This window comes from Cnephaeus nilssonii (assembly GCF_951640355.1).
Source record: "Cnephaeus nilssonii genome assembly, chromosome: 5".
In the NCBI taxonomy this organism is placed as follows: Eukaryota; Metazoa; Chordata; class Mammalia; order Chiroptera; family Vespertilionidae; genus Cnephaeus; species Cnephaeus nilssonii.
Genome location: NC_137076.1, coordinates 25930208 through 25943194, shown reverse-complemented (window position 1 = coordinate 25943194; position 12987 = coordinate 25930208). Strand labels below are relative to the sequence as shown.

At 52.1% G+C, this 12987-nt stretch overlaps 1 protein-coding gene across 2 annotated transcripts in view; it reads right to left on the bottom strand.

The window, feature by feature from the left end:
* Window positions 1-12987, bottom strand: part of OLFM2 (olfactomedin 2) — a gene marked incomplete at both ends in the record, with an annotated part of 67645 nt that overhangs the window by 42216 nt on the left and 12442 nt on the right. Inside the window, one exon of one of the 2 annotated variants that reach the window (XM_079772721.1) lies at window positions 6822-7019. The exons of the other annotated variant lie outside the window; for it this stretch is intronic. Within the exon in view, the coding sequence (XP_079628847.1) occupies window positions 6822-6956 (135 nt within the window). Of the gene's footprint in view, window positions 1-6821; window positions 7020-12987 lie in introns of those variants that run through there. 2 annotated transcript variants of the gene reach the window in all.

Below are 12987 nucleotides of genomic sequence, written 5' to 3'. Positions count from 1 at the left end.
GGGTAAGGAATTTAGATTTTGTGCAAGTGAGGTGGGCAAAAGTTAAAAGGCGACAGATTTCACACTCACAATCTTGAAGTATTTTCCAATAATTAGGTCTCTTGAAAAAAATGCAATAGGCAGCCTCATATTAATTCCTGACTCCTATCCCCTCCAAGGCTCCATCTTTGACACTCAAGATGAAGTACAGGCACCTCGAGCAAAGTCCCTTTGTGACACAGACCCTTCTGACCACTCGGGCCACTTCCACATCCTCCTAACCTGGCGTTAAGTCTCCGCCCACTCTGAACTGCCTCTGAGCCTCTGAGCCTTTGTCCATGCTGTTCCTTCTGTCTGGGCTGCCCTTGCTCTGTCTTCATCTGGCCAATTCCTTAAAGACACAGTTTGGGCATCGTCACCTCCAGGAAACCTCCACGGCACCCCAGCGACCCTCCTCTGCCCCATAACACTCCAAACATCACTAGCATCTCTGTTGGTGAGACTGCGATGTGACTGAAGTGAGGGGCATTGTTCATTTTTATATTCCAGAGTCTAGAGCCCCTCCCAGTACAAAGGAGGTGTTTAATAAATATTTCCTCACACTTGGAGGTGTTTAGCAGAAGCTGTGAGCAGGTGAATATGGCAGGTGCGGTCGAATCCACAATCACCTACTTTTCTCCACCTGCCTGGCCCCGGCTCTGGCCCAGTCCCCATCATCACTCACCTGGACCAGTGCAGTGGTCTCCTCCCTGGTCTCCCAGTTCCCGCCCTCACTTCCTCCCCTGCCCTTCCCACCGAGGCCAGAGGGAAACTGAACACCTGAGCCAAGTCCATCCCTCCTCTGCTCAGAACCCTCCTTAGCATCCCATTTATTCATTGAACAAGTATTTCTTTTTTAAAAATATGTGTTTATTGGTTTAAGAGAGGAAGGAAGAGGGAGATAGAAACATCAACAATGAGAGAATCATTGATCGGCTGCCTCCTGCACGCCCCACACAGGGGATTGAGCCCACAACCCAGGCATGTGCCCTGACCAGGAATTGAACCATGACCTCCTGGTTCATAGGTCGCCACTCAAACACTGAGCCATGCTGGCCAGGCTTAACAAGTATTTCTTAAACACAAACTGTGTATTAGGCCCTGGGCTAGGCATTGGAGCTACGACAGTCAACAAAAATTGATTTGTTAAAATATCCCTTCCTCGAGTTGCTGACATCATAGCGGGGAGAATCAGACAAGATAAATAAGCCAAATACATAGAGTATACCAGAAGGTTAAAAGAGCAACGGAGAAAAGGAAAGCATGAGAGGGAAGGGGATACATGAGGAGTTTCACGTTAAATCTAAAGTTCCTACAAGGCTCCCCATCCCAAACGTGATGTGGCTTCTGCAACCTGCCCTCCCTCATCTCCTCACGCTCTCCCCGCCCTTGCTCACTCTGCTCCAGCCACACTAGTTTCCTCACCGTTTCTCCAACATTCCATATTCCCACTTCAGGGCCTTTGCACTTGCTGTTCTCTCTACCCATAATTCAGTTCCTCTAAGCCCATCTCACTTCCCTCAGATCTCTGCTCAAATGTCGCCTCCTCACAGAGGCCACTCAATCTAAAAGTCCGCCTCGTCACTCTCCACTCTGCTTTTGCTGACTGCTGTGTTTCTTCATAGCACATTTCAGCACCTGAAACAGTGTAAATTTTCCTATATACTTATTTCTCCCCACCCTGCCCTAGAATGTCAGTTCCATGAGGACAAGGATATCTGTCTATTTTGTTCACTGTTGTATCTTGATACCTAGAATAGGGCCTGGCTCATTATAGAAACTTAATACATATTCAGTGAATGAACGAATGAATGAATGACACTCTCTAAGAGAATTCTTGTCACTTAGGATAAATGAAGGAGAGACTGAGAGCAGCAGGGCAGTATTTAGGGTTGTTCACACATATTAGGCCATTCCTCTCCACACGGGTCATGGTAAGACCACACTTCTTACCCTCGTTGAGGTTAGGCATGCCATGTGACTTGCGTTGACCAATGAAATGTGAGCAAAGGAAACATGTGTTACCTTCAGGGCAAGGCTCTAGGAGCTGGGGGTGGGGTGGAGGGGGGAGGGTTGCTGGGCCCTCCTTTTCCAGTCTCTGTGATTACGTCACCATAGAGCCTCCATCACCCCGGGTCCCGGAGTGACCACCATGGACAGTGCTCTCCAGCCAACAATGGACACGCAGTGCAAGAGAGAAATAAATCACTGAGACATGGGGCTGTTTGTCACTGTAGTGGAACTCGGCCTCTCTCGACTCGTATAGAGCATCTGGGGCCTTTTCCTCCTCAAAACTGTCAAGAAGACATGGATTCTGCACTTGGGTTCTTCCCAGGAAGGTCCTCAAAGAACATTTTGCTGATAGTGCTCAGCCCCTCCCATTCCTCTCCTGAGGAAGAGGGTCCTCCCCAAGCAGAATTGCCTCCTCCATCTCCCCTTTCTTCCCTCCAGCCCGTAAGGATGAGGGAATGGACAAGGACATAACATATAAGGTGCAGGTAACTCACTTCAGGCCCATAATGACGGCGGCCGCTCGCAATGCGGCTGACAGCTTTTAGTCTGGTCCTGGATTTATGACCCCCAGGTGAGGAGCCATTCCATTGAAGGCTCCCATCCCACAAGAATGGTTTATGGCTGGGAGTTGGCCAAAGATAGCAGCAGTGGCAGCTTCCCCGTCCTTTCCAGAGATGGTCTATAGCACCCTCTCTTAGAATCTCTTGGAATGCTAAGTTGCTCCTCTGGATCAGATCGGGGAGGGGAAGCCAGAGACAAGAAGGCCCAGAGTCTGGGCTCACCAGCTCTCACACCTCACACCTCACACCTCACACCTCACACCTGAGGTTCTTTATTAAGCCAAATACCAGCATTCAAACTTGCGCCTTGTAACTGGGGATTCTCACTACCTGCGCTCCTGAACCCGTCAGCTTACTTACTCATGTTGGTGCTCCATACCTTCTTACAATGCCTTCTTACTAAGCACCTACTATGTGCCTAGTCACTTCCATCTGTCCTTCCCACTCCTTAGGAAAGTGGATTATTGATTTAAACATTTAAAAATATTTATTCCAGGCATATTATGTGCTTGGCTACAATGGCAAACAAAGTACCTCCTCCTTACTGAGCACCTATATCAGCAATTTTCAACTGGTTTACGGCAAGAATTTTAAAAACATGCAATACCTGACTATTTAGTCAAGGACGCTGACCTCTTTTCCCTTAGATTGTAAAAAAAAAAAAAAAAAAAAAAAAAAGACAACAGCCAGCACCACAATAGCCATCTAGCATGAATGAACCAATAGTATACCTTTTTTTTTGTCAGCTCAGCAAAAAAATATATTTTTGGTGTGCCGCAGAATTTTAGTAATTAGTTTATATGTGCCATGAGACGAAAAAGGCTGAAAATCGCTAACCTATGTGCACCCAAGCATTTGTTTCCATTTGAAGGTTGAATCCTTGAATCCTTATGAAGATTTGGTTGATTCAGCCACTTGACAAATACAGAGTGTCCCTGTATACACACTTTAACAGCTGACAGCTCAATTTTGAAAATGAAATGTATTTTTACATTTTTTAAAAATATTTGTATTGATTTCAGAGAGGAAGGGAGAGGGAGAGAGAAACAACAATGATGAGAGAGAATCACTGATCAGCTGCCTCCTTGCACATCCCCCACTAGGGGTCGAGCCCACACCACCAGCATGTGCACCAATGGATCGGGAATCAAACCATGACCTCCTGGTTCACAGGTCGACGCTCAACACTGAGCCACGCCAGCCCGGGGGTGGGGGTGGGGAATGAAATGTATTTTAATAACCACTGCCTTTATAATTATTCAAAGTGTGTGTATACATTTTGGGGGACATTCTATATTTATTGCATGCCTACTATGCATCAAGCCTTAGGGTTCAGTAGTGAGCAAAACATTGATGTCCACATGGGTCCTATGGTTTAATGGGGAATCTGACTCTTCTTGACAATGGGGATACTGGAACTTAAAGAGATCAAATAATTCCCCTCAAGGTCATTCTGCTAGTAAATTTCAGGGCCAGAATTCAAACCCAGGTGTCTGACTGGGAGTCCCATCTCTAACTGAGAATCTATGTCAGGCACTGGGCTGGGGCTTTCAAGCATAGACATGCTTGACACAGAGGAAGCACTCAATGATTTTGTTGACTAAACAAGATGGATGGAAGGATGGATGGAGAGATGGGTGGATGGAAGGATGAATAAATAGAGGATAGATGAAGAAATGGTTGGATGGTGGATAATGATTGAATGGAGGGATACGTGAATACATGGATAGAGAAATAGACAGATGGAAGGAGAAATGGAGAGACAAATTATGGCTAATGGATGGAGAGGTGGATGAAGAAATGAATGGAAGAATAAAAAGATAAATGGATGAGTGGATGGATGGATGGATGGATGGATGGATGGATGGAGAGATGGATGGAAGAATAGAGATGGGTGAATGGATAAAGGACGGATGGATGGAAAGCTGGACAATAGATCTGTTAACCATGACAATTCTGTGAGGTAAGAATCACCATGCCCATTTTATAGATGAATAAACTACACAGAGGCGAAGTCACTGGCCCAGAATCAAGAGCAAGTCATAGAGCAAGTTGGGAGAAAGTCTGCACCCCACCTAGGTCTATGAGACACTCCCAAGACCCTTCTAAAACACCTTCATGTCACAGTTCCCTCCCAGGTCCTGGCTCTCACTCCACAGAGCCCTTCTGGCAAAGCTTAGTGAGACTCGGGGATGGGGTGGGGATCAGGGGTGGGAGAACTATTAGCTCCAGCAGGCAGTTTCATGGAAGCATTGATCAAGGTGCTATTAACTACGGATGGGCCAGAGTGGAGACCAGGTCTGTTTGAGCGCGCGTGTGTGCGCGCGCGCACACACACACACACACACACACACACACACACTAATATTTACAGAAAACACATGGTACACAAAGGAATCCACCCACATACATATAATACAAGGTAGGCATAGATACACACTTGCACATATATGCACACTCTTCTGAAGACATACATGTCTACACTTAAAATGCACACAAAACACACATATGCATATGTACATACTTGTACAGACACATATGCACACACAAAATCATAACTCAGAGACCCACTCTTACACACTTATGTACATGTTCCTCAGACATAGCATATGCTCTCATTGACACACCATACACTGCACGTAATCCATGCACACATTTACAAAAACTCGCACTCCTAAGATGGTGGGGGAGAGGAATCTGGCTTCTGATTTCAGTGAGACAACATCATCTTTCTTGCCCCTCAGAAGGTAACAGCAAGAAGGCTGTCTCATGTATACAAACTCACGTGTGCACATGCAGTCACATAACCCATGCAAATCCACAGTCAGGGACATACAGCTGCAGATACACACGTAGGTGCGTCTGCACCTAGTCACACTCACTCAGGGACACACTCACGCTCGTCCTGGGCTGCACCCTTACACACGAAGCTACACTTAGACCCTCATGCTGGCAAAGCACATGAACTTCCTCGCAGCCCCCTTTCACACACACCCCCCCACCCCCACAGACACACAGATGGGCACACCGGGGCGCACTGTGAGGCACAGAAAGACACTGGTCCACACACTGGCTTCCGGTCTGAGAGTCTGGACTGAAAGCCCTCACCTGTGCCAAACCCAGTGAGTGCCATTTCTCCCCAGGGGCTGAGCCAGGCCTGGCACAGTGCATGGCACCCCCTCTCCGCTTGCCTGGAACTCTTTGGAGCAAAGACCCCTTTTCTTTCATGGGAGGGATGGGAAGAAGCAGCGTGGTAGCCAATGGAAGCTGGACCCGGTTGCTGGGGAAGTTGGGGGGAAATCAAGCAGGAGAGGGAGCCCAAGCATCCCAGCTCCTTGCGAGGGGAGGAGTCCCGCCAACAGATTGAGGAGGGGAAGGGGTGGGAGGGACATAGCTGGAGGAGGCTGAGGGAAGTTTTCCATGGAGGATGCCTCCCCCCCCCCCCCCCCCGCCTCCTCAGGACCACCAGGACCACCATTATAAGCCCCCTCCCTCCCCTCCAGCTCTGTGGCTGGAAAGCTAGAGGACGAAGGTGATAGAGGATGGGATGGCATGGGGGAGGGGGCAGTACTGGAGCTTCGGGGCAGCGTCAGCCCCCCCCCCCCCCCAGGCTGAGACCCTTCTGGGAGGGCAAGTTATGGGAATAAATATTCAGCACGTGGTAAGGCAGGCAATGAGGAGGGAGATGCTGGGGGGAGGGGGGGAGACACACACACAAAAAGAGATACAAAGTCAGAGACAGCGCAACAGAGACAGGGAGAGACAGAAACAGAGAAGCAAACCACAGGCAAAGGAACAGACAGACAGAGAGGCACACGCAGGCAGACAGACAGACACGGCACTATTCGGAGACACCGACGCAAACGGAGAGATCCTGAAGGTGGAGGCACTCGGAGACCCCGAGGCTGCCCCGTTCAGAGGCAGTGTCCCCCACCCTAACCTCCGCTCTGTCCCACCCCGCCCGGGCCCCGCCGCCTCCGCCCCGGACGGAGCGAGCCTCGTACATCGTTGCCACTCGGACGCTGCTCACTGATCATAGGAAACAGCAGTAACAGTAGCGGAGGGTCCCGGGCCCGCCGCCTCTGCGCCCGGCCCCCGGCCCCCGGCCCCCAGAGGGCGCCCCCGGGCCGGGAAACTGGGGGACGGGGGTCCCCGGGGGCTGCGGCGGCGGCGGCGGCTGCACGGGCACCACGCCCCCCCGGGAGCGCCCCCCGCGCGGCAGCCACTCACGATTTTCTCGGAGGCGCCGGCGCGGGACACAGTGCCGTTGAGCCCCACGAGGGAGGGCAGCGTCTGCGACATCCAGTTGGTGACCATGGCCATGGTGCTCAGCACGGCCCCGATCTTGAGCAGCGGCACCGACATCGCGCCCCTGCCTCATGCCCCGCGGCCGCCCGCCGCGCGCCCCTGCTCCCGCCCGCCCGCCGCCTGGCGCTCCGTCCCTCGCCGCCCAGCCGCCCGGGGGCGCGAGCGCGAGCTGGGGTCGGGCCCGCCGGCCGGGGGGCTCAGGGACGCGGGCTGCGGCTCCGCGCGCCGGGCGGGCTCCGCTTATAAAGCGCCGGCTCGGCCCCCGCCCCCTCCCGCGCCTCCGCGCCGGGCACTTCCAGCCGCCGTGACGTCACGGCCCAGGCCCGGAGCCCGGCGGGGGGCGGGGGGCGGGGGGCGCCCCGACTGCCCCACACCCCTCCCCAGGCTGGCCGCCCCCAGCCCGGGACCGCCCCTCCCGGAGAGGGACCACCGCCGCGCCCCTACCCGCCCCACGCCCCCAGCCGCGGCACCCCCAGCCCCGCCCCAGCGGTGTCGCCCCCTTTCCCACCACCAGCGGGGTTCCCGGGCCACCCTCGCGCTCAGAATCCCTGGCGCCCGGCCCCCGCGACCACCCCACGCTGGCAGGGGCCCGGAGTCCCAAGTCCCCACTCGTCTCCGGTTAGGACAGCAACCCCGCTGTCTAAAACCCGGGACGCAGGTAGGAGAGTCTGCGGGGACGGGGGGGCAGGATGGTGCGCCCCCCTGAACCCCGCAGCCCAGGGTCTCCTTTTCCTGGGGAAGGGGCTTTCCTGGGACCTGGGCCACTCTGGGTCGTTTCAGAACCAGGGAAGCCCAGAGTGGCGGGTCCGAAGCCGGTAGACGCGGTGACTTGGAGAAAGGTGCGGAAATGGGGGTCACTAGGGCAGCGGAGGATTCCCCGCTGCACCGGGGGCGGCACGGTGGCCGGGTACAGCGGAGACTGGCAGCCTTTTGCAGACGAGTCCCAGGCGGCTCTCCAGTCACCGCTGGAACTTGGAGTGCGGGCGGGAACTGACACCTGGGACCCTCCTCCAGGCCCCGGGACTGCGGGGCCACCCCTGCTTGGGGGAACCGGGCGTGCGGAGCCCCCGCACCTCCCACCCACGCACCAGCCGCCGGCGGGGGCGGCGAGGCTGCCGGAGGAGCGCCCGGCGAGTTTCATTTCCTCTGTTTTCCCCGCACTCACGCCCCCTCCTGGCGTCCCCGCATCACCTCGCGCCGCCGCCGCCCTCAGTCCGGGCCGCCGCCGTCTGGAGGCGGCGATGACTCAGGCTTTTGCAAGGTCTCGCCTGGGGAGCAGCCCTGAACACGGGGGTGCGTGCCTTGAACGGTCCTTCTTTTCTGAGCTTAGCAACAGGGAGGGAGGCAGGTTCTGCCCCTGTGTGACTTCCGACAATGACTTCTCTCTGCCTCAGTGTCCTCATCTGCCAAGTGGGTGGCTGTAAGGACCACGGACCGAATGTGTGCAAAGGGCTCCGGTGTCCTGAGAATCAGTGCAAGATATTGAGCACCCACGAACAACCCAGGCACTGCGAACAACAAACAAAATGCCTGCCTTTGCGTCGCGGAACATTCTGTGGGGTGAATCAGACAAGAAATAAGAAAACAAAAGTAAAATAAGACATGGGGATGCTGGTGGGGCAGATAAATAAATTCGGAGTAAACCTTAAGCAGGGTGGTTTGGGGAAAGGGACATTTGAGCAGAGATTTGAAGAAGGTAGGGGGGAGCCATTTGGATATCTGAGGGAAGAGTTCCAGACGGTGGGAACAGCAAGTGCAAAGGCCCTGGGCAGGAGCATAAGTGTTCAAGGACCAGGGAGGAGGCCATTGTGATTGGAGCAGAGTGAGCCGGGGGGGAGAGTGGGGCGGGGAGGGGGGAGAGAGATGGTGCTTGTAAAGCATTTTGCAGAGTGTCTGGGACATGGTGTTTCATATATAGTAACCGCTGTTCTTTTAAAATATATATATATATATATATATATATATATATATATATATATATATATATATATATATAAATTGATTTCAGAGAGGAAGGGAGAGGGAGAAATAGAAACATCAATGATGAGAGAGAATCATTGATCTGCTGCCTCCTGCACATCCCATAATGGGGATCGAGCCCACAACCCAGGCATATGCACCTATTCGGAATCGAACCGTGACCTCCTGGTTCATAGATCGACGCTCAACCACTGATCAACGCCGGCCGGGCCGCCGTTCTTATTATTATTTGCAACTGATACTGAGCTTTAAAAAATGAGATGTGTCCTTGCGTACTGGTGCTATCGCTTGCATTTATGAGGGCTGAACACTGCAGATTTGCTTGCTGAGCAGTCGTTGCAACCTCCCATGAAAAGTACAGTGACTTCCCTATTTACAGGTGCGGAAACTAGGCTCAGCGAGGAGAGGGGACCAGCTCAGGGTGACCCAGCAGGTAACTGGGGTCCCAGGTCTGATTTTAGATGCCAAAACCACTGAGCTTCGAGCCTCCTGGCTGAGAGGATTTGGAAGCCAATGATAATCTCCCCCAGCATCGGTGCTGTAGGAAGCGGCCCTAGCTCCTTTCAGCCGAGCTTCTCTAAGGCGTGGCCTTCACTCACAGCTGCCCTTGCTGTCTCTTCTTCCTCCCACCTCCTCCATCCTTCCAAAACTCCTCTCCAAAGCGGCTAATGACCTTCCAATGTGCCAGTCCCACAGCCTCACACGAACCCTCACTTAGTCACTCTCATAGGGTAGTCTTCATGGATCATTCCCTCCTTCTTTTTTTTAATCACCTGATCATCTCAATAGATGAGAGAATTATTTCTTTTTTAAAAATATATATTTTTAGCCCTAGTTGGTTTGGCTCAGTGGCTAGAGGGTAGGCCTTCGGACTGAAGAGGGTCCCGGGTTCGATTCCCCGTCAGGGCACATGCCTGGGTTGAGGGCTTGATCCCTAGTAGGGGGCGTGCAGGAGGCAGCCTATCAACGATTCTCTCTTATCATGGATGTTTCTATCTCTTTATAAATATATTTTTATTAATTTCAGAGAGGAAGGGAGAGGGAGAGAGAGATAGAAACATTCATGATAAGAGAGGATCATTGATAGGCTGCCTCCTGCACGCCCCCTACTAGGGATCAAGCCCTCAACCCAGGCATGTGCCCTGACGGGGAATCGAACCGTGACTTCCTGGTTCATAGGTCAATGCTCAACCACTGAGCTACACCGGCTGGGCCATTCCCTCCTTCTTGAAAGTAATTTGTCCCTTGATTTCAGACACCTTATTATTTGTAGTTCTGCCCCCACTTCTCTAGCTGCACCATCACTGTCGCCTGCCTTCTCCCTAAATATTTATATTTTCCAAGGCTTTGTCAAAGGTCCCCAGCCCCTCTCTGTACACTTAGCCTAGACCATCATGCCAGAGTTTGGGTTCCATCTGGCCTCAGGAGCTTAGCACTTGCTGTCCTTTGCCCAGAACACTATTACCACAGATACACATGGTTTGCTCATTCACTTCATTTATCTCTCTGTTCTCTCATTGTATGGGTAAGATACTTGCCCTACCCTTCTCCAGAAAACTACATTTCCCAGGTTCCCTTGCACACTGGCTTCCTGTTAAACTCATCCAATAGGAGGCAACAGAGGGAGATTGGAAAGTGGGGAGGAAGGAAGGAGCCAAGGTATTTCTCTCCTTCAGCTTGGGGTGGGGGTGGGGTATTCTGAGTGGTTGAAGCCAACTCCCACACAAAAGCCCTTTTCCCATCACATCACCCTTTGTCATGTCCCTCTAACAGCTTTGTACTATGGCTTATTGCTGGATTCCCTGATCATGCCATCAGTTTGGCTTCTCAACTCTTCCATCTCACACTCAACCAATTCCCTGTATTAAATTCCCTCTCTTTGAAACCCTAGAGTAGTTTGTTTCCCTGACTGGGCTCTGAGTAATATGGCCATTATGGACCTTCCCTGGCCACCTCATCCACACCACTCTCCATCCTTTACACTGCTCTATTTTTTTGAACAGCATGTGACATTCTATTCTTTATGGTCTGTCTGCTCCATTAGACTTGCCATTTCACAAGTCTGTATTTTTCACAGCTGCATCCCCAAGACTTAGGGCAGTAATTGGCCCAAGAAATTGCTGAATGACTGATTAAATAAACCTACAGCTGGGGCCTCCCAGAGGTATATCTACAGCCCAGATCTCCACCTGGAACTGAGACGCCTGTGCCCATCTGCTTCTTGGACAGCTCCACTTGTGCCTTTCACAGTGGGGCTAGAGCAGGTGGCATCCACCAGCACAACCTCAATCAAAGAGGCAGGACTGCCCTGGCCGGTGGCTCAGTTGTTGGAGCATCAACCTGTACACTGGAAGGTTGCAGGTTTGATTTCCAGTCAGGGAGCATACCTAGGTTGTGGGTTCAATCCCTGGTCCTGGTCCTGGTCCTGGCATGTACTGGAGGCAGCAGATTGATGTTTCTCTCTCATATTGATGTCTCGATGTCTCTCTCTCTCTCTCTCTCCCTCCCTCCCTCCTTCCCTCCCTCCCTCCCTCCCTTCCTCTCTGTCTAAAATCAATAATAAAAATGTATCTTTGGGTGAGGATTTAAAAAAAGGCAGTACCAAGTAATGGTGATGATGCGGCAAAACCAGAACCTATTGCAAGTGGGAGTATAAAATGTTGCAACCACTTTGAGAACCAATTTAGCAGTTTCTTTAGAAGTTAAACAGAAACTTACCATAAGACCCAACAATTCCATTTACCCAAGAGAAATCAAAACATGTCCATGGAAAGGCTTATATATGAATATTCAAACAAAGCAGCATTTTTCATAATGAAGGAAACCATCCAAATGCCCATCGACTAGTGAATGGATAAAACTGGTCCAACCATATGATGGAATGCCATTCAGCAACAAAAAGAAACAAACTACTGACACATTCTACAATATGGATAAGCCTCAAACTATTTGGCTAAGTGGAAGAACCAGACAATCACTAATTTCAAGCAATTTCACAACTTCAGGTGAGAGTGAGGATGGACTGAAATGGGCACGAGGGATCTTTTGGGGGCGGGGGGTGATAGAAATGTCCTAAAACTGGATGGAAGTGATGTTTGCACAACTCTGTAAATTTACTAAAAGCCATTGAATTGCACACTCAAACAGGTGGATTTTATGGTATGTAAATTATACCTAAACGAGAGGTCCGGTGCATGAAATTCGTGCACAGGGGTGGGAGTGTCCCTCAGCCCAGCCTGAACCCTCTCCAATCTGGGACCCCTGGAGGAATGTCAGACTACCCATTTAGGCCCCATCCCACCTACGGGCAGTCAGACATCCCTCTCACAATCCAGGACTGCTGGCTCCCAACAGCTCGCCTGCCTGCCTGCCTGATTGCCCCTAACTGCTTCTGCCTGCCAGCCTGATCACCCCCTAACCACTCCCCTTCCAGCCTGATCGACGGCTAACTGCTCCCCTGCAGGCCTGATTGTCGCTATCTGCCCTCCCCTGCTGGCCTGGTCCCCCCAACTACCCTCCCCTGCAGGCCTGGTCCCCCACAACTGCCCTTCCCTGCAGGCCTGGTCTCCCCCAACTGTCCTCCCCTGCAGGCCTGGTTGCCCCCAACTGTCCTCCCCTGCAGGCCTGGTCCCCCCCCCAACTGCCCTCCTCTGCCAGCCCAGTCACCCCTAATTGTCCTTCCCTGCAGGCCTGATTGCCCACAACTGCCCTCCCTTTCAGGCCCGGTCCCTCCCAACTGCCCTCCCCTGCTGGCCTGATTGCCCACAACTGCCCTCCCCTGCCAGCCATCTTGTGTGTCGGAGTGATAGTCAATTTGCATATTACCTCTTTATTATATAGGATAAAACTGTTAAAAGAGGGAACATTCTTAAACTTCCCCTGCAAGGCCCCTTCCCTGAGGTGCCCTGTGCTTGCACTGACATGAGGATGAGTTCTTCCTTAAACTTTGCACCCTATGCTCCTTGCTTCCCAGGAACATAGCCCAGGTGTTCCCATAGTTAGAAACTACAGATCTTGCTCTGTTTTACCCCTTTGTTCTCGCTTCCTACTCCGCCTGCCAAGCCAGCAACAATGCGGCTGATTTTGATGCAGAAATATCTCCAGAGAG